This window comes from Rissa tridactyla, chromosome 2 (assembly GCF_028500815.1).
Source record: "Rissa tridactyla isolate bRisTri1 chromosome 2, bRisTri1.patW.cur.20221130, whole genome shotgun sequence".
In the NCBI taxonomy this organism is placed as follows: domain Eukaryota; kingdom Metazoa; phylum Chordata; class Aves; order Charadriiformes; family Laridae; genus Rissa; species Rissa tridactyla.
In genome coordinates, this window is record NC_071467.1 from 120010805 (window position 1) to 120031391 (window position 20587).

General features: G+C 41.2%; 1 protein-coding gene and 1 long non-coding RNA gene across 5 annotated transcripts in view; one reads left to right on the top strand and one right to left on the bottom strand.

Annotated features, from left to right (window-relative positions):
• The window catches only part of LOC128905720 (uncharacterized), a 37774-nt gene that overhangs the window by 16382 nt on the left and 805 nt on the right, over positions 1-20587 (bottom strand). The window contains exons 2-4 of one of the 2 annotated variants that reach the window (XR_008464952.1): positions 7181-7250; positions 6176-6274; positions 4930-5567 (exon numbers count right to left, since the gene is read on the bottom strand). This is a non-coding gene — a long non-coding RNA (uncharacterized LOC128905720). Of the gene's footprint in view, positions 1-4929; positions 6275-7180; positions 7251-20587 lie in introns of both variants that reach the window. The other variant, XR_008464951.1, reaches the window with a different exon arrangement.
• LOC128905718 (C-C chemokine receptor type 2-like) lies at positions 7645-19765 on the top strand. 3 transcript variants are annotated; one of them, XM_054192173.1, is made up of 3 exons: positions 7645-7742; positions 15676-15835; positions 16488-19765. In XM_054192173.1, exon 3 carries the CDS (start codon positions 16499-16501, stop codon positions 17567-17569), a length of 1071 nt encoding a protein of 356 aa, XP_054048148.1. In that variant the 5' UTR covers positions 7645-7742; positions 15676-15835; positions 16488-16498; the 3' UTR covers positions 17570-19765. The 3 variants fall into 3 exon arrangements, with proteins under 3 accessions (XP_054048148.1, XP_054048147.1, XP_054048146.1); XM_054192172.1 differs by lacking the exon at positions 7645-7742 and adding an exon at positions 8939-8979; XM_054192171.1 differs by lacking the exon at positions 7645-7742 and adding an exon at positions 9491-9579.

A 20587-nucleotide genomic window follows, 5' to 3' on the forward strand; every position in this document is an offset into this window, starting at 1 on the left:
AGCTCAAAAATATAAACATTTCCTGAAATATATTGCTATTATCTTCTTAGTATTGTATTGTGAAATATTCACTGAATATTACCTCTTTTTACAGGCGGATGTAACGAGGGAGAGACTTCTGTAACCCTGTAAACAGAGACTGTGCTTTCTGAGTGTCTTCTGTAGCCCTATTGCCCAGTAATATGGTATTTTGCTCAGTAATACAGTATTGGTATCGCTATTGCCAGGCCACAGGCTTTGTACTGAGTGTGCAAGGCCTCAGGACTAAGGCTTGCTAGCCTGGCTTTGTCTGAACTCATCTTGACGTGAAGCTTTATTTTTGCTTGGTTTAGCTGCCACAGTAGTTCTTCTGAGCAGGTGACTATATTTAATTTGTCTTAGTTTCGCTTATCTTTGTGTGGCACAACCACAGTTTTTATATGGATAGTAGTAAAAAGTAGTTATTCTTTCTAACGTGACTCTAACATGATGCTGCAACATAGAGAAATACAGTCCTAGTATGATAGAGGAGGCTTGGAGAAGTAGGGACAGAGGATGAGGTGCAGAGGGACCCTTTCATAAGGGACCGACAGGCTGAAGCCATTGACCTTAGGACTCAGAGGAGCAATGGGAGAATAAAAGCATTATGCTTAGAAAAGGGGTATAAACTAGGAAGTATGTATATAACAAATTTAACTATTATTTTTGGTATTATTATTGTTGTTGAGATGTTTCTGCCCAGAAATATTCATGTCTTTTTTAATTTTTTTCTCTTTTCTTTCTCTTCCTGAGATAATTAGATCTGGACTAATAATGATTGTTGGATTAGAGTGTTAGAAGTTCAATTAAACTAATAATAAATTCTTAGGTTTATGCATAAGGTGTTTCCTTTTTGCCCGTAACAGAACTGTGAGAATTGCATTTGCCCCGCAGACAAGGCTAAGTAGGCAGCATCGAGCACCTTGGTAGACAGCCTCGGTTGTGGCACTGCAAATTTAAGAGGTACAGCGCCACTTTGGGGAAACCCAAAACAGGCGTGAGAGAGTGAATGTGCCTCACCCTGAAAGCCTGAGATCCCACAGGTCTGTATACGTAATTAATTTAAAGCCAGGTTGTGTCACTTCTTGGAGATGCACCTTTGAATTCAGTCAGTGTGATTTGTATAACGTTTTCCAGGGCTTGACATCAGTGTTAAAAAGATCCAGATAAGAAATACTTATTACCTTCTCCTCTTATTTTAGATAAACGTATAAAAAAGAAGAGTTGGTTCAGCCAAAATCAATGATACTGCTCTTTTGTGGCCACACACTATAACTACCTGTAGTCCTTACACTAGAATCTTGGCTACAGAAACACACCTCACATGGTCTTTTTGATACCTTGTGGGGGTTTTGCTTTTCTAAATTAGAAATCCATTCTAACCCAAATACATTATCCAATGCAAACCCCAGATGCATTAATAAATTAATCCAGAAGTGAGATACAAAACTTTCTGTGGTTTACAGTTTTCTGCTGAAATGACCTCATAATGCCACTAAGTTCTGAAGCTCACCTGACTTCAACTTTCTTTAACAACCTGAAAATCTCAGAGGTCTGCTGAAACTCTGGTGACCCTCAGATGACTTCCACGCCCAACTTCTCTCTCTCTGACAGCAGCTCCTTTCCTTCTCTTGAGATGGAGAAGATAATCAGGTGTCCTGTCTCATCCATCACAGTGCACTCTAGTGTCAACTGGTCAGTCTGTCTCCCCTCCTAACGAGTCATCCTGTTCTTCTCCTCCTTCACACTGATTCTCAAGCTAGCTGACTGTCCTCGTTTGAGCAACACAGGATTAATTTCTCTTTCGGTAATTTTACTTTTAAGTAAGGTCTCTTCTAATGCTAGAACAAACTGTATTTTTAGAAGACTCTAGTGTCTGAATTTGTGAAAATATTTACTTTATGGCCAGCTATGGTATGCAGGTTTCAAGGTCCCAGTGTTTTCAAGCATAGCCAGGTGCAGGGATGAGGAGGAGCAAGACCTGGGCACTTGACCCAAGCTGGCCAACAGGATTATTTCATACCATGAATGTCACATTTAATATAAATTAGAAACTTTGCTGAGGAGTTTTCTCTCTTCTGTGATGGCAGTGATCCTGAGAACTTCTTGCCCTGGTGCCGGACCCCTGAGCCCTTCCCTTCCTCCCGAAGCCGTAGCGCTCGCAGTGTCCGACATTTGCTGCCCACGGCTGGGAGTGCACAGCTCCTGCTGGTAGAATTGGCTAAGTATAATCCTTGTATATTTTATATTGATATTGGGATCAATATTGGTTCTTTAATATTATTATGTTAATTGTTTAGTATTATTCTATTAGACCTGTTTATATTTCAACTCTCGGGTTTCCTTGTTTTTCCTGATTCACCTTCCCGGGTGAGGAGGGGTCATCAGATGATAGAATAATTGTCAAAATGAGAATAAATTGTTGTGAGTTCTTCAAACCATAACACTGATAAATTGTGTTTTCACTTGTCACAGCTTTCTGATGCAGCTTTTCCAGGTTGTGGCTGATATCCAGAGCTTTTGGCCCTAATTTTTCTATGCTTTTTTCTCAGGCAGAGAAAATGTTAGGCTATATCTCAGCAGAGACTCCTTGATTTCAGTGAAAAAACCACAGGCTTGTGGGGCTCAGACTTGCCTGACAGTGGAGGGAGGGAAGTTGGAAGTGTCAGTGGTGAGCACTGTGTAAGTAAGTATTTAATGCTTAATGCATTTAACATATGAACAACTAGGAGATAAGAAATGGTCCCTCGTCAGTGTCAAAAACAGTACTGGACAGTAAACTTTGCCACTATCCAAGGACAAGTAAGTGCTAATAATATTGAAAATATATTGAGACTTTAAGTCTTGTAAAATGGAGCACCAGTGTATGATGTTAACTCCCCAAAGAAACACGCCAGCAAGTTTGGTTTTGAGATTCCAGGTGAATCCAAGTGCCCTTCAGGCAACACAAACACTTTTTTTTTTTTTTTTGCTAAGATTTAGTTAAAGCTTTATGTAGGACTTTATCACAACAAACTTCGTACAACTTAGGCAGAAATACCAGCTTTCCTTGAATTCTCTTGTTCAGATGGCTTTTCAGTTGAAGTTCTTTTTATCACTTATTTGTGGCTTGCTTTTGTCTTAACACTTATGCAATCTCTTCCAAGAAGAACGGCAAACTAGTTTGCATGTGCTAAATATACCAGCATAAAACAACTATTGCAATATGATCTGAGAGCTTCACAAACACAGATGGTCTTGGCTTCATATCACACTTGCTAACACCAATACTGTTTTGCACAGTGGCACAAACAGCTTATCCACAATGATTCAACTAACAGAGCAGGTGCAGAATATCTTACTTGTGGACAAAGCTGTAAGCTAGCTCTTCCATTCTCATTATGAGTCAGCAGTTAGTACTGCCTTCAAAAAAGAGAGAGAGAGAATGCAATAAAATTTACCACACCATAGTACAGAAGATACCACAGTGATTGTCATTTGCTGGGGATGGAGAACACCATGCACAGTCTCTGGTATCGCAGACTTGGTGTGGTTAGTCTGCTGTGGACTGTGAGAAAGGAGGTTTTGCTGACTCACCTAAAGCACAGTGTTTTCTTATATTCTCTCTACAGAAGTTACTAAGGAGATGGTGTCCCCACCCTCTAAATAAAACCTGTTGGAAGATGACTAGGGTCAGAGTCAGTGTGTTTATAAACCGGTGTAGCACGGCTACCAAGCTGGCTTCAGGACTCTCCGTGGGGAGTCTTCTCACAAATAAAGCAGGCTCCACCAGAGAGGTGCACAGGAGTGTGAGGCCAGTCTCTGAGAAGACTGAAGACTATCTGGGGCTGTTTGTGTCTTTCGGATTCACTTACCTTGAGCAGTCCCACAGATACCTGGGAATCAAAATCACGTTTCAGAGATGCCAAGTCCTGTGCCATAAATACTACTGGAATCTGCAAGCTTGTCACAGGGCAGACATGAGCTCCACCAAGGGATTTAGGCACTTACGCCTGAATTTATCCTACCTACCCTTAAGTGTCTACTTCTAGCACATAAATTAAGCGTCTTCCCTTTCCACTTAAATTTAGATTTTCATAGATGGCCTCTGAAGTTGTGTTCCTCATATTCCAGGGCACAATGTGAAGACCAAGAACCAGCAGCTACAACAGACAGGAACCATGCCCCAGCATAATACTTATCTTTGTGGAAAAAAAATGTACAAACCAGTTTCCCCAAATTAAGAGATGCTTGACAGTGTTATTCATAATCTTGGCACTTCAGCTTCCTCATTGCAAAATGGAGATAACTGTATTGATTCATCTTCTAAACGTGGTGAGAAGACAAATACTGTAATACCTGTGAAGCAATCAGATATTACCCTAACAGAACTAGAGACGTGACCATGAGGGAAAAGCAAAATTCTGCAGTCCAAGAAGGGTCTGTGTAGAGTACATTAAATAGGGTACTGCACACTAGTGAAGTGCAATAAAAAGAACCCTGAATAATCAGTCCCTCAGCTGGGAGGATGGCTCCTGCAAACTGAACAAAGCATCATGATGTGTGTACTCAAGGTTATCATGAAGTCCAGGTTGCATTGATGTTTCCTTGTGTAGTACTTCCTGTGAGCAACTCAGAATATTTTAAGAATATGTTGAACTCCCAATTTACTTACATCTCACTTGTCAAATCTTACTTCTCCAAGGCTCTGTGAAATGCCCCAAAACTGTGAGGAAGTACTATGACACCTGAGCAGCTGATGATGCAACTTTCATATGCCATCAATAGAAACTGTGTTTTGCTTTTATGTATCTTCCTACCTCTTCTAAAACACAGTGCCCCTTTAGAACACCTGCATGGGTATGAGGACATAGGGGAAGAGGAGGATGGCCTTTGCAGCCTTACTTCTGTGACATGATGGTGAGCACTTACAGTTTTCATGGGCTTGAGCAGGATACAGGATACACAGTCCATCAATAAATCTGTTTCTGTTTCTGGGTGGGTCATCAGCAGGACAGGTCTTTATATCTACAGCGTAGGTCTCTTCCTCTCCAGCAAAGGATGTAGACAGCTTTAGCAGGCTTATCTGCTAAAAAAACACTTCAGCCTCAAAGAACAGCAAATTGGAAACGTTTGGCTTGATCTTTTTCCAAAATAAAGAATGGTTTCTCATCACCGAAATCCTCAACGATTTCATTCAGGTTATCTGAAACATTTGATTGGACTCAGTTTTATCAATGTACAGGTTAGCTGTCTAGTCTGAGCTCATCGTCTAGGCTCTTTCTGTCACTAAAGAGAGCCCCCTCCATATGGCAATTCATTCTAGCCTAAGGTGGAGTAGTTTAAGACAGAGGCAGTTACCCTCTGCAAATACCTACTTCTATCCTTTGACTATAGAGGGAACCCTTACACTAGCTAGCCAATTACCAGCTAAGGGTGGGAGAGATGATTCCTACAGTTTACAACATTCAGTTTGAAAGAGTCTGGAATGAATTACCTACTAACGTACCTTGCAAAGTTCCTCTGTGGGCTCCTCCTTGTGCTCAACCAAATTTGACACATGTCCATTCCTGTAAGTTTGAGGACAGTCACCAAAATGTCTGCTGAGGGCTACTGTGGATGAGGATGCTCAAGAGGAGCCTATTGCACAGGACTCAGTAATACGTTCGTTGAACTCCTTTTTCAACACAAAACACCTACTTCCTCCAATTTCATCATAGAAAGGCAGGCTGAAGCACACCAGAGCAATGGGAAAGCAACTCCATCGGTATGCACCTTCACTCCTCGTGCTGTCCTGCTTTGCCTAAAATTCTTAAACGTGCTTTGACACAGGGACTAAATTCAGCATTCCTCCTTCCACATGGGAGACCTAGAATACTAGATGAACTGCAAGGCCATTGCTTAATCTTTGCTATGGTCTTAGTGGCATACAGCTGAGGTTCAGTCACTCCTATTTAGCTAATCTGCTTGGTAATTTTACCAATATTTTTTGCCAACAGGGAACTGTCTCCAACTCTACCTTTCCCTCCTCAGGAAGAAAAAAGAGACTTCTTCAAGAAATGAGGAAAATTATGTCAGTGCCCTGAGTGTATCACCACATCTTGACTTCAGTACCCACATAACATTCTAAACTTAAGGCAACAGTTATTATCGTCAGAAAAAAACGGTTCTCTCTTACATTCAGCGGTTGACAGAGTAACAGAAGCACATCATGGTTTGGTTCCCTTGCTTCAATTCTGTCAGTGGTAGTGTTGTGACAGCTTGTAGAAAGTCCCAACTGAAGTAAGACAGTTTAGTTGCAGAAATTTTTCGTTATTTTTTGATTCTTCTCTTTGGTACAACCAAGTGGTACTTCCCTGTTTACAGAAGTTTACGTACTCTTTTCTTCCCTTCTTGCTTTTTCTAATTTTGTAGGTGGAGACCTTAAGCAGCTCTCGAATTTTATAAGGGAAGCAATCTTCACCTGGCAATGTCTCTGACTTTGGAAGGCTTTTCTCCCATTGCTTCCATCTCCTAGGCAGTTCTTTGGAATAGATAATGTTTATAAAGCTCACTAAACCCTTACAGGAAAGATGCTAAGAGTAAAATCACAGAAAGTAAGTCTGAGAAAACTCTCCAGAGATCATCTAGTCTTTCCCAATCATTGCTCACGGGCCATGCTTTCTAGACCAATGAACACTTAATTCCTTTCTCCTGGATTTCTTCAGAGTTCTAGCATCCCTGAAAAAGGGATTTTCAGGTGGTTCTGTCCTTTCTAACAGGCTCTACCTTTATAATATCATAATAATTTAGCTACAATTCAAAATGTATTCCCAGGTGCCTAAAATTAAGTGTCCAATATGAGATATGTCTTCTCTTTTGAATCTTTCTTTTTTCATGTATTTTAATCTCAATCAAACTTTCTGAAGTAGCTTCCAATTATTTGTATTACCATTTTAGAAAGAAACGGTCCCTGACTTTCAAAGGTCAGAGCAATTGGAGCTCAGGAAGCCTGAAAATACTGTCCACTTGTCTTCAATGTAAGCACCCAGACTGGAAGCACAAAGAATTAAAACTCTTTCAAAACAATGTGTGCAAAACTGTGCTTTCTTTCTCAAATTAGGAGTCATAACTCATGAGTCACTCAATTCCCAGCACAGGGATCCACCAAACCCATTAAGCCAAACTCAAGACCACTGCTTACCTCAGAGATTATGAAACTAGCACGTAGATCTTCCAAGAATGACTCTTCTGTGATCTTTCCTAGCACTGGTCTGTGTAAGAGAGAAAATGAAAACAAGAATTCATCCATTCCTGAGAGACTTCAAATTTTAGCAGTTCTATCAATATGGACGCTTGCAGGTTTGTATATATTTTTTCTCTCACATTTGTTTAGAAAGTACTGCCTGCATAGGCTGCTTACTATACAAGTAAGTATTTTTCCTCTCCTGTGTGGGAAGGATTCAATCTTGAGGTTCCGCATTTGCAGTTTCCAAAACTTTTGTCATCACCTACAGGTTGACTCTGCTAGTTCCAGCCGTGATTTTTGCTTTGGCAAACTGATAGAGCAACCAAAAGAAAGGAGCTTGGTGACTCCAGAAAGTCCCTGAAAAAGGCATAAAGTAGCCCCCATGTCACAAGACGGGGAGAGAAGAGGGCAAGGATTACTTCTGGTTCCTCTAGACAATTACACTCACCCACAGACTCTGGGCAATGGACTCCAAAGGAGTCACACTTTCAAGAGCTGAGACAAGTCCCTTCTCCAGGTGAGTGCCCCTATTTCTTATGGGGTAGCGAAAACAAAGTGCCTTTTGGCAGGATTTTTGATCCTGCAAGCCAAGCATTTCTTTTCCAGGCATAGTAGTTCACAAAGGCAACTCATGAACAAGCTTGCAAACAAAACTGCTGAACTAGCAGCCTGTACATTGAGAGGGAAGAGATGTCCCAAGTGGTAAAAAACATAACTTCGAATTCAGACAGCAACTCAGAGGGAGATGGTATAGAAAGATATTTGGGTTGTATCTCCCTGTTATTCACCATGTCCCTGTAGGGAAGGCCCTTTCTGCTCAGGCTTGAAGGTTTTCAGGGCTTTGTGGTCTATGTTTACAGCAAAATCTACACAGCGCCTTCCGATCAACAGGAAATATCTGTGTTCTTTCAGCCATCACAGAGATCCCTCTTCCTAATGCCTTGCTTAGGTGCTCCTTCTGAAACAGCTCTGTGAGTCTCTTATACTCTCTGGAACACGTGTGGTCAGGTTACATCACTGGTTTTACTGAAACTCCACAGAGATTTTGTAGGAAATGACAAAATCCAGCTGTAATTTTAGCACAAGGCAGTCTTACAGCATTTCAGGAATACCACAGGAAACCACCCAGCAGTCTTAGAGAAAAGGGTCAACAGCTGCTGCCAAATACCTGCAAATTAGAAAAACGTAGCCTTGCTATAACTTGCTATAAAATTGTAAAAAGGCTCCTCAGGGAGCAGATAAGTGGCCAGATTATTCATCAGTCCTGGTTTATAATGATCAGTTACATTATCACTCCAACTGCTGGAGGCTGTTGCGGCTGCAGTGCCAATGGCATTGGTGAAGTGAATGTTTTAAAAAAATAAATACATGACACCAGCCTGTACACTCAACTATACTTCCTGCCTTTGAAGCAAAAATATATTTTAACTAGTTTCTGTTATTTTAATCTCTTTTTTTCTATTGCTTTCAATCATGCAATGTCACCACATCAAAATGGGAATGAGCTGCAGGTTCCAGCTTGCCTCATACAGCAGCCTCTTAGAAGCCTAAGATCATTACAAATGGTTTTGCAAAAATTACAATACATGTTCAAGGAGGGTGTCTACACCACATGGTGCCTTGTGGTGTAGACTGCATGAGCTGGTCATGTAACTGGAAGGAAGGCAGCTCTACCAGTACAGTGCTCTACCTGACCTAATTAGCTCTGAAACCTCTGGACCTTAACTTGTCTCTCTTCACAATGCTCACCTAAGGTAAGTGTGATAATGTCTAACATGACACTGCTTTGCATTGTATAAACATATCCTAATTTTGCTTATAGATTCTTTTTCACTAGTAACGATGAAAGGGAGAACCATGTAGAAATTATGTAGAAATCAGTCAGTGACAATGAACAGGAAGAATACCTTGGTGGTGTTGTTTCAACAGTCATTTTGGAGGCCTGAATATAACTTTAAAAGCACACGTTCTGTATGCCGGGTATTTCAGCCCACTTTCTGTTGAGCTGCAGAAGTATCTAGAGCAGCTAGAAATACTTATTGTCCTGAGAACAGGATTTTACTGAGTTCAACCACCCAGTAGAGATGAAGTAGTTCAGATACTGATTGCTCCAGTTCCGGCTTGTCCAGAACAAGCAGACACCCATAAAGTCTTCATCCCTCCATTCTGAACTTGGCCTGAAAATGGAGCATTTTCAGAAAAGAAGAACCATACCCTTGATTCTTGTACTAACGTTTTGCAATAGATCACACAGGAAGTGCTGTTTCCTATTTTCAGATGTAGGGTTTAACTATGTGTTTGTTCACAAAGAAGAAGAAGAAGACACGGTCAGACAAAACAAGCCTGATAAATCAGTGAGTAGCTATTTTTTTTCCCTTCTTTTACATGTAAATGTGTATATAGAGATATAGATTCACTCAGTGGAGAAGTATATGTGCCTGATGACAGTGGAGTAGAGCTACCATTCAAGCAGAGGCACTATCTTTAAGAACGATTGGATCTTGTAACTAGGTTACAACTCAGCATAAGGCTAAGGGTGAGAGTAGAGAATTGAACTGGACAATTGGTGTAGAAAATTACAATCCTTTTTGTACTAGAAACTTATTGGGTCTTGGTTTTGAAGCTGCTCCAGGAGGTCAGTTGCTTGAAAATGTATTTGGCTAAGGATATAAACTGATCAGACATGAAATCCTTCACACTTAATCTAACCTCTCCAAATCTAAGCCACATCTTGTTCTATCAGATGCAGATGGTGGATAGTCTTCATCGCTATCCTATCACATGGCTCCTTTATATTATTCAAGCACTAAAGTCTCTTAAAGGTGTTTCATTATCATGTTATGAAGACATAAGTTCTTTGGGATTGGTTCCTCTTTTTTAGTGTGATGTCTCTGATCCACCACATTAGAAAACCTCAACTGGAGATATCAGTTTTATGGCAAGTCATGATCTGGCTAGCAAATTTTGTTAATGAGGTTTTACATGAATAAAATTCATCAATACTACACTGGTATTGTACTATTCTCACCCACAAGGAGAGGTGAGCTCCTTTGCCTGGATAAATGAGACTTGCCACTCGGATATTAGCAGAACAGATACAATAGCCTAAGAATATATTTTTTTTTGGTAGTATATCAAATATACAGCTATAGCAACATTTGCTTTCATGGGAGAATTGCACTGTCATTTGCTGGGAATGGTTGACAGTGCCAGGGCAGTGGGCTTGAACTTCTCTGTGTGGAGACCCTTGTAGCAATAACATGACAGGGACATGATCGTACGACATATGTTGGTAATCTCCACTCCAGATGCAAACTGCCTTTTTTTATACTCTAGTTCATCCCCAGCATAGTTGTGACTACAATTATTGTTTGAATTACTCTGAATTCAATAGTTTATCTGAAGCAGTTTAAGCAGAGACACTGAAAAAAGACTCCTGAACAGATACTAGCACAGGACTTGGCTTACACAAAAGAACCCTCTTATACATATAGTCATAAATTTGGAGGAAGACATTTAATAGCTCTCTCAAGTTTCACTTTCTCAGAGTGCTTATTTTCAGTGTTTATGCTACTCTTTTACTGTACATTTTTTTAGTTAAGAATACCTCCTACTTCGTTTGTCTTGTGACCACATAGACTGACTATTTCATTGCAGAAAAGCTCAGAATTTTTGCAAGACTGTCTTTCTGGTCTTGGTGGGGAATGGAAACAACTGGATCCTGAGGGTTCACAGAGAATTAATCCTGTTTTTTCCAGCCGAGAACATATTTTTCCTTGAAAGATCATCAGGGATGAAAAAAACTTATCATTTAGGAGGCAAGCAATTCTGAAGAGATGCTTCTAATGCTCAGCTGTTATAAAAGAGGAAGAGGTTTCCAACGCAAGGTTTAATTTTGGAAGGGACTGCCTTTCCCCAGCGATATCCTGGAAAGAAATACTGTGGTCACTACCACATGAAAATATGTGTTTGAGGGCAACTATCACCTCAGAGTCTTACATACAACATTTAGTTTACTCTTCGATCTTTTCCTTCAGCTTTCTCGGCATCTCAAGAAAAGTGCATACTTTTATGCTTGCTCCCCATGATATCTTTGGTGTCTGTGCACAGTCTTCTCTATAGTTTTGCCTGTCCACAGACTCCTTCTGGCAAGTCAAAGGCAGAGTTAAAGAGATAGAGCTGTTGCCAGGAAACACTGGGCGCCTCTCTTGTAAGACCTGCCATCAGGATATAGGGCATTATTTTTCTTCATTTAAGTTTCAGTTTTACTCTGTGCTACATTGTACTTCTCTCTCTTCATAAGTGCCCTAGGTGCTGCTGACACACACTTTTAAGCTGACTACGTGTCATTAAGCAATTTCTTTTTCCGTAAGACAAACACGGCCATTTGTGAAAAGGAGAAGAGTGAGGGCAGAGGGAGTAGTGCTGTGTTACCTGTTCATACATTTCAAAAGAGAAACCTTGTCTTAGACCATAAAAAGGGAAAGGGAACTTTGGGCATCATTCAGTTTTGAGGCAAGCAGCTCCCTTAATACATGGATGCTCTTCTACCTTGTGGTTATCAAATATTCTGATTTCCATGAGGAAACTTTGTCCAAATCCCCTTTAGAGCACAGCAGATTCATTGAGCTGTGACAACTGCCATCTCTGAATAAGTCAGCGTAGCAACTCTTTGCCTGAATAACTCTAAAATGGAAATGCCTGATGGTCATACCAGCACCTGGACCTTCTATAGCTAAAAGTGACATACTATAGGTAACAGCTAATACTCAAGAGCTAGCAACGCTTCTCTCAAGCAGCTGCAATACAGAAATCTGAAAAGACATGATTCAGAGCTACACCCTCATTACAAGAACCTCTGATGTTGCTGTAAGTGCAGCTTTGTTAAAACTTAAAGAAATGAAATGACACTTATTTTGGCTTACAACATTACAATGATTAAGAAAATAAAATTTTCTCCCATCCTAGCTGTAACCCCATTTTCTCTGCAAGAACTCTTTCCCAGGGTGCAGGTATTTGGCCCAGGGCTTGGTCACACTTCACTGTACCCACCATCTTGGAGACTCAGAACATAACCAGTCCTCCAAGGGGAAACGAGAGTAGCTTCTTATTGGACTGCTCATATATTTAGATGCTTTTGCATGATAAGCACACAGGATAAATTAGAAGGGAAGAAGGGCACCAAAGAGAAAGCTCTCCTTCTATTATATTTCTACCTTAGGTTTGACTCGGTTGCCTGCTTTTGCAGAAATTGCCCAGAATTTCTGCTAGCAATCAAAATTACCCTGTGCATGCAGAAACTGGGTGTGTAAACAGAATGGTGGGCACTGATGGCTGCATGCAGTCCATCAAGCAAAAGAGAAAGCCCCACAAATGAAAATCATTAAGGCTTTCTGAGCATCCATTTGTAATTTTGGAAGGAAAATAAGAGGGAAATAAGCCAAATAATCACGAGTTCCCAAATCAGAATCTCTCAGAATAGCCCATTTATAACTTGCAGCACAAGAGCAGAGATAAACCTGGAGATTTCTTTGCTAAGACACCCATTTCTGAAGGTTCATGCTTAGATAATTTTAGAGCCCAAACCAGACTTCTTGTCAAGGGCTACAGCTTCAGCAGAAGATGTTCCTTTCTGCTTGAAAATGAAAATTGGAAAAATGGTTAAAGATAAATTAAAAAAAAATCAAATGCAAACAGTAGTTTCCAATAGAATTTGTTAGCGAGATCAGTTTTCTACAGCTCTTTGTGATTAACATTGCTTGTGTGCAAAGGATAGGGAATTTTTTAGAAATCATTTCAGAAAACTTTTTAAATATTTTGTGCATGTTTTGAAGAGGGGGACCTGACTTCTATCCCATGCAAATGCTCAGAGATTTCCCATCAGGTCATAGACAGTAAACAAAATAACCACAGTATATGCTGTCTTTCTAGGCGGCATCGTTGTGAATTGTACAGGGCAGGACCTCAATTTTGGTAGTGGGAAGGCATACTGGGTCTGGCTGGGATGGAATTAATTTTCTTCACAGCAGCCTTTATGGTGCTATCTTTTACATTTGTGACCACAGCTGGGACAGGTGACCCAAACTGATCAAAGGGATACTCTGTGCCGTATAACTTCATGCTCAGCAATAAAACTCATGGGGGAGTTTTTCAAAGCAGGCGTTGCTCAGAGACTGACTGGCCATCGGTCTGCTTGGTGGGAGGTGGCAAGTGTTTGTCTTTGTATCACATCTTGTGTTTTTTTCTGTTTCCTTCACTTATTCAACTATCTCTATCTCAATCCACAAGTTTTTCTTGCTTTTGCCTTTCTGATTCTTTCCCCCATTCTGGTGGGCTGTGGGAGTGGGGTGAGGGGGAGTGAGTGAGTGAGTGAGTGAGTGAGTGAGTGAGTGAGTGAATACATGCACGCTTATCTGCCGGCTGGGGTCAACCCATACCGGGAGATAAGAGTCGGGGAGCAAAGGAGACAAATCCGTAGGGAATCAGTTACCTTTAGTTCTGTTACTCCCACAATTATTTTCTGTTGTTTTTAAATCTCAACATAAGTTCTAAACTAAATTAAAAAAATTTACTTTCTTTGCGTACAAAGAATCAACCAGGCTACGTGTGCCGGGGGAGGTTTAGGTTGAATATTAGGAAAAAATTCTTCACTGAGAGGGTTATCAAGCACTGGAACAGGCTGCCCAGGGAAGTGGTTGAGTCACCATCCCTGGAGGTATTTCAAAGACCTGTAGATGTGGTGCTGAGGGACATGGTTTAGTGTTAGACTTGGTAGTGTCAGGATTATGGTTCGACTCAATGATCTTAAGGCTCTTTTCCAACCTAAATGATTCTATGATTCTACAATTCCATGATTCTATATAGATATTACTGTATATATATGTGTATTTATACTTATGCATATACACACAAAGTAATTTTTTTAACACTGCTTAATCAATAACGTTTGTTCAAGAATATTATTTATATTATATATATTTCTATATATATATATGAAATATATATGTGTGTGTATATATATATATATACACAGAGAGGCAAAGACCAGATTAAAACTAGGACCTCTGGGTCCTGAATGTTCTGCAATTTGGTATCAGGAAATAATCCTTTCCTCAAACAGCTAAGTAGGCTCACACAAGCTTAAGACACTTCAGAAATTTTGCATGCTACAGCTCAGAATGGCCCACCATTTAATCAAATTGAGCTTCTACTATAAAGCAGACCAGTGTCACTCCAGCCATGGGCTGAGTTTCTTCAGTTACATTTAGTCTTGCAGAACTCAAGTGCAGAGAGAACAAAGTGGTGGTTTTGAGAACGCAGTCTCTGCAAAAGACGTCTGCAATCACACAGGGTAGACCTTGCCATTGAAAAAGCGCACGGCAGGGCAGTAAGAGGAAAGGAGCAAACATTGCTGCACTGTGAGAGTGGCCAGGGATCACAGAGGGAGTTGGGACACTCCGTTGCCTTTGTCAAGAGAACAGGCATCAAGTTGCCAGGAAAATGCAGATTTCAAAACCATCAACCTGCTATGAACAGCCACCAATCTCCCATGAAGTGCCTGACAAAGGCAGGCACGATCACGCAGGAAGAAAGAGCAGCCCTTGCACCAGACAGCAAATAGCTCTATTCGAGTGGCTACCAAACACATTGATTTCACTTCCCCACTAAGTGACCAGGAAGCACTTGGGCCCTCTGACACCCATCTGCACAAATTCCTCTTCCTGGCTACTCACAGGACACGGAGGAATTCTTCCATTTTCCTGGGGGGTCTGTGAGAAGACAGAGCTCCTCGACTTCTCAGAGACCAAATTACAGAAAACTATGCTTCTGCATCTGGATCACAGTCCTGCCAGGGACTTGGGAAAGGGGGAGGGTCTGGCAAAATTAAAGGGCTGACATCAAAGTAGCAAGCCCTTATCTGCCCCCACCATAACAAAACTCGCGTGAGGGCTTTCACAGCTCTGCTGCACACTTACCTCCCAGGCTGTGACTCCTTCTTGCAAGGGAAGCCCTGTCCCTCCAACAGTCCCCAAACCAAAACTGGAGGGACAGGGAGTTTGGGTAACCCTTGCACTTCCTCAGTTTCTATGTCACCTCACTGGAAGCACTGACTAACAAAGGATGAAGGACAATATCAAACAACCGCTACACATGGAGAACCGTTAGTGCACACTCATAGCGATGCCTATATTTGCCTCCTGCCTTTGTGCCCTCTCCAAGACACTGAGCCAATCTCAACTTTCAAGTTCCTAAATCACGGCTGCTAAACAGCTACTGAAACAGGGAATCAAAACTTCTTTCATCCCTGAGCACTGGGGAGGTTTTTCAATTGACAGGAAGATGCCACAACAGATAAAGGTGTCAACAGACACAGATACATGCCACGCTGATAGCAACTGCCACCCCTTATGCCATTTGCCAAGGTCTTTGCCTGTCTGTTCTTTCTACAGGACCGCGCAGCATTTTCATTCCAGAGCCGCCCAAGACCAGCACGCTTCCATGGCCTACGCCTGACCCAGACTCTGTGAAGGACACAACATTTGCCATTTTAACCCAGACCAACGCTGCCAACTTGCTGCTCTGCAACACCCAGGACAGCAGGTCCACCAGGTGCGTACGTTTACTACTATGCAAAGGTCATTTCTACACCTGATTCCCACAGGCATTAAGGCTCCCAAGAAGTCATGAACAACCTGAACAAGCAGCACTCAGTGTGTTTTACCCAGGTCACAGCGCCTTTGCAGGCACTGCTTTACACCTTGCCGATGCCCAGTCCTCCCTGGTACAGGCTGGCACCATGAGGAGGTGGCCAGGTCCTAAGGAGAAGCACGGCTACGCTTTGCATGCCAGCTGCTGGGCTTCCCTGTTGCTGCCTTGCTGGCTTGCTCTACCCCTTTGGAAAGCCACTGCTGACCACAACAACCCCAAACTCCCCACTGCTTGGATTAAATTCATCATTCCTCTGCTCCCGGTTGGGTCAGGCAGCTGGCAGGCTCTACTGAGGAGGAAAAATGTACCACAGAGCGTACACATAGGAAATGACACGCCGTGCACTTCCAACAGGCAGCACCGTGACTTCACAGGTATATAGATGGGTTTCCTGGGAGCTCCGCAAGTTCGTTTGGCTTCCGTACCTTGACGTAGTATTGCTGATGTGCTCAACAGCAAAATGCATTTCAGAAGAGGACATCAACGTGTTTCATTCCCCTCACTGCCAAGCTTGGAGTTTCCTCTAGTTTAACATCTTTTTCTTCATTTCCAGAACAACACACCATGGAAAACCAAACCATGGACTTAGCCGACTGGTCACTGACGACAGAATTTGACTACAGTGATTCAGCGCCATGCATGGGAACTGAGGAAAAGCACTTTGCAGCAAAACTTTTGCCACCACTTTATTCTTTGGTGGTGATATTTGGCTTCATAGGCAACATGCTCGTTGTGCTTATCCTAGTAAAGTACAAGAGACTGAGGAGTATGACTGACATCTACCTGCTCAATTTGGCAATTTCTGATTTGCTGTTTGTATTTTCTCTCCCTTTTTGGGCTTATTATGCTGTTCATGACTGGATTTTTGGGGATGTGCTTTGTAGAATTCTCTCAGGTGTCTACCTCCTTGGCTTCTACAGCGGCATCTTCTTCATAATCCTGTTGACCCTAGACAGGTATCTGGCCATAGTGCATGCGGTGTTTGCTTTAAAAGCTAGGACAGTTACCTATGGCATCCTCACCAGCGCTGTCACTTGGGCTGTTGCTATTTTTGCTTCTGTTCCTGGGACAGTATTTCACAAAACTCAAAAGGAAAATTCACGTTATACTTGCAGTGCTCATTATCCAAGCGATTCCAGAATAAACTGGAAGTACTCCTATATTTTAAAGATGAACATTCTGGGACTTATTGTTCCAATGCTTATTATGATTTTCAGTTACTCACAAATTTTAAAAACATTATTGAGATGCAAGAATGAGAAAAAACAGAAGGCAGTCAGACTTATTTTCGTGATCATGATTTTTTACTTCATCTTCTGGACACCGTTCCATGTTTCTTCTTTTTTGCATACATTTCAAGGTTCACTTTTCAACCCAAATTGTGAAATCAAAGGTCAACTGGAGAAAGCAATTCAAGTGACAGAAACAATATCAATGATCCACTGTTGTATCAATCCTGTGATCTATGCATTTGTTGGAGAAAAATTTAGGAAATATCTTTATGCCTTTTTCCGAAAGCATGTTGCAGCCCACCTCTGCAAAAAATGTCCAAATCTTTATCGTGAAAAATTAGAAAGAGTTAGTTCCACATTCACACCATCCACTGCAGAGCATGACATCTCTACTGGACTGTAAAAATACACCAAAACATCAGGAAATGTTGCAGCATTCGCTTTGCCTTAAGGACTGCCTGACATTATTTGAGATCTTTATGTCAACCGCTACTGAAAACCGTATGACCCTCAATTCTCTTGGTTAACTGTTCCCTGGGGTTACAGCGTTTTCCATTCTTAAACTAAGAGAATCAGTGAGTTCTCCAGAAAACGTTAACACCATAGCTGGATCACATCAAGATTTGAATGGGGCCCAGAATAGTATGATTCTGTTTCTTGACTCAAATTCTACCCAGTCAAAGAATGCCAGTGAAGTTTACCTGGGGGGAATACAATATTGAAGAGACTAAGGAGTAATACGTCATCTCACAAGAGCCATTTACTGTTATGTGAACATTTTAAGATGAACACTGGGAGGAAATTTTGAGGACTGAGGTATCTGTTTAGTATCCAACATTAATGGAACACCTTCTGGAAGTGACTGTATTCTTTCTGCAACATGGTCAGGCATTTGATGGGTGGAGGCTTTCAGTTTTTTTCATTTTACCCCTACCACTTATTTTCCCTATATGAGTAAAAGATGTTTCCATAAAAAGTAATTTGAGGATGAATACGAGATATATTAAGATAATATCTCTCCTCTGATGGGAGAGCTGACGGACCTTTATCTCATTAGGGCCATTGAACCCAAGGATTTATCTGTTAGCTAATAATGTAGTCATTTTTAAACATAAGCCTTTTGACTATAGGCTAAGTTATAGTATTTTGATGTTAGTTCTTTAATATCTGCCATATTCTTTATACCTGCCATATCACTGTTCAGTTGCTAACATTTTCCAAAGTGGGATTTTAATAGGTGATTTCTGTGGGTGCAATTTTGCAAATAACTGCACGTATCAAGTCTACTGACTGCACAACCAGACAACGCTGCACTCCCAAAAAAGAGGAGCTTGTTGCTGACAAATCATATCCCTCCAAGGAAAACAGCACTTAGCCAAAAAAAAGCAGATCGGCAAAGATCTGCAAGGCCAGAATGAAAATCACCTTGATATTCGGTATGCAAGATTCTGTATGAAAAAAATATCAGGACCCTCTGAAGGATTTTGGAGACCATAAGCACAGTGTGTAGAGGAAGATCATGTGTGTAGAGGAAGACTTTACATGGCAGATGAAGTAAGTGTGTCAAACTAGGCTCCTGCATGAAAAAACATGCTCTTCACATACACAGTAAGTCTGATGTTTGGGATACACTTCTAGGCAGACAGCAGCCTTGGAACTGCAAAAGTAGCCAGCTGCAGAGGAGACATACCTACTCTGCCTTCCCAGGAGAGGAGTGCCCACAGCCAACTGGTACCTCAATTAGAACTACACGCTAATTGAAGACTTGAGTCCATTAGTCTACTGGTGTCCTACAGCCATACATTTATGCCATTATTAGGAGCTTCCCTGTAAAAGAAAGTGGTATTCTAGGGACATGATGTTAGCAAAGAAGAAGAGGGAGGGGCATAGTGGAGAACTTCTTGCTTCAAACTGTAAGGAAGTGCAGGTGAGCACTGCAAGTGAACTGTCCTCCTGGTTTTTTTTTCCTGTCTACTTCAAAAGGCACCGCTCATGCATGTAAGGCCTTGCTCGTGGAAATATGGAGGGGCAAGTTCAACTAGCCTCCAGGCAACATAAGTACACAAGAGGGGATTCCACACTACTTAGCATTAGGCATGAGATTCAGATGCCTAAATTAACAACAAATCTCTTCGAGGTCCCTCAGTGGTCAGTAGAGAGAGAGAAATGCCTGAGTCAGAAGCAGACATATGATTTAAATGGTCTCTGGGGAAAATTATCTGTCCAACTGTAGAAGGAACCTGGAAATGCCAGCCTCTTAATTTAGGCATCAGATGCCTTAATCTAGGTGGTGCAAATAGTCTTCCCCCTCTAGCCTTATAACATCAAGGCCCTGCTTCTATTAGTTGTTAGCTTTTATCCTATCAGCTATTATAATCTGTTCATTACCTTGTGAGTTAATAGCCACAGATAAGACTAAAGAAAAGACCAAAAACTATCCTCACAGTAAACTTTCTTGCTTGGAAATAATATTTTTCCTTCCTTTGGTTCTTTTTTACTACACTAAAGTGAAAGCATCTTTTTAATATTAAAGCATAAATTAGTTCAGTGTGATAAAAATTCTGCTATAACTGTGGTATTTCTACTGCTGTGTTTTATTTTAAATTCTTGTCTTGTTGGAATGATGTTTCTTCCTGTTTTCATGTTAATGCAGTGAAATTAATAAAATCTGTGTCTGAAATAAAACTTATACTGTTAGCCCATGTTCTCCCCCGTAAGCCAAAGGGCATCAGCTCTGCTCTCAGAATGGAGGTTGCAAAAAGATGCAACCATGGATTTAAACACTCACAATACCACATTCCAGCGAAAGAAACCAAACTGATCAAGCAGAGAACTGCCTGCCCAGTCCAGAAGCTACTGTAGCTGGCACAGCTTTTATCCACCGGCAAGCTTGAGAAGAGAGCATTATAAGAGCTTTGGGAAAAGTCTGGGGCCACAGAATTTAGACAGATGAAATTTAGAGAAACAGGGCTCTCTGTATATTATAAGCAGGGGAAGAGAAGAAATAAAGGAGGGCAATAAAAGATTGTACTCTATTAATATTGGTATAAAGACAGAATTCTCCATAGAGAATTCTGTAGCTAATTTCAGATCTCCTTGCACTGCATAGAGCAACCCTAGCAAAGTGGTATGCCTGATCTCCCAAGCTTTATGTGTAAGGAACTTTAAGCAATCAAAGTTCAATATGGAAATATCCTTTTGCTTCACCATGTCATTCTGCCTGTTCCACTGTCCCAATTCCTTTTGTCAACCTATGATCCACAACTCCTCCTCTCCCCTGCACACTCTTTTCCACCATGTGATGAGCTAAATTCTATACCCACTGCCTTTGTTTTCTGATTTTCATTTTCTATGTTGTGCTGGCAGGAACACAAACAAACTCAACCTAAAGATTAGCTTATTGTTATGTTACATGCCCAGG

Bases quoted from the DNA above. Each gene is read 5' to 3' on its own strand.
- LOC128905718 (XM_054192173.1), top strand. From the start codon at position 16,499: ATGGAAAACCAAACCATGGACTTAGCCGACTGGTCACTGACGACAGAA.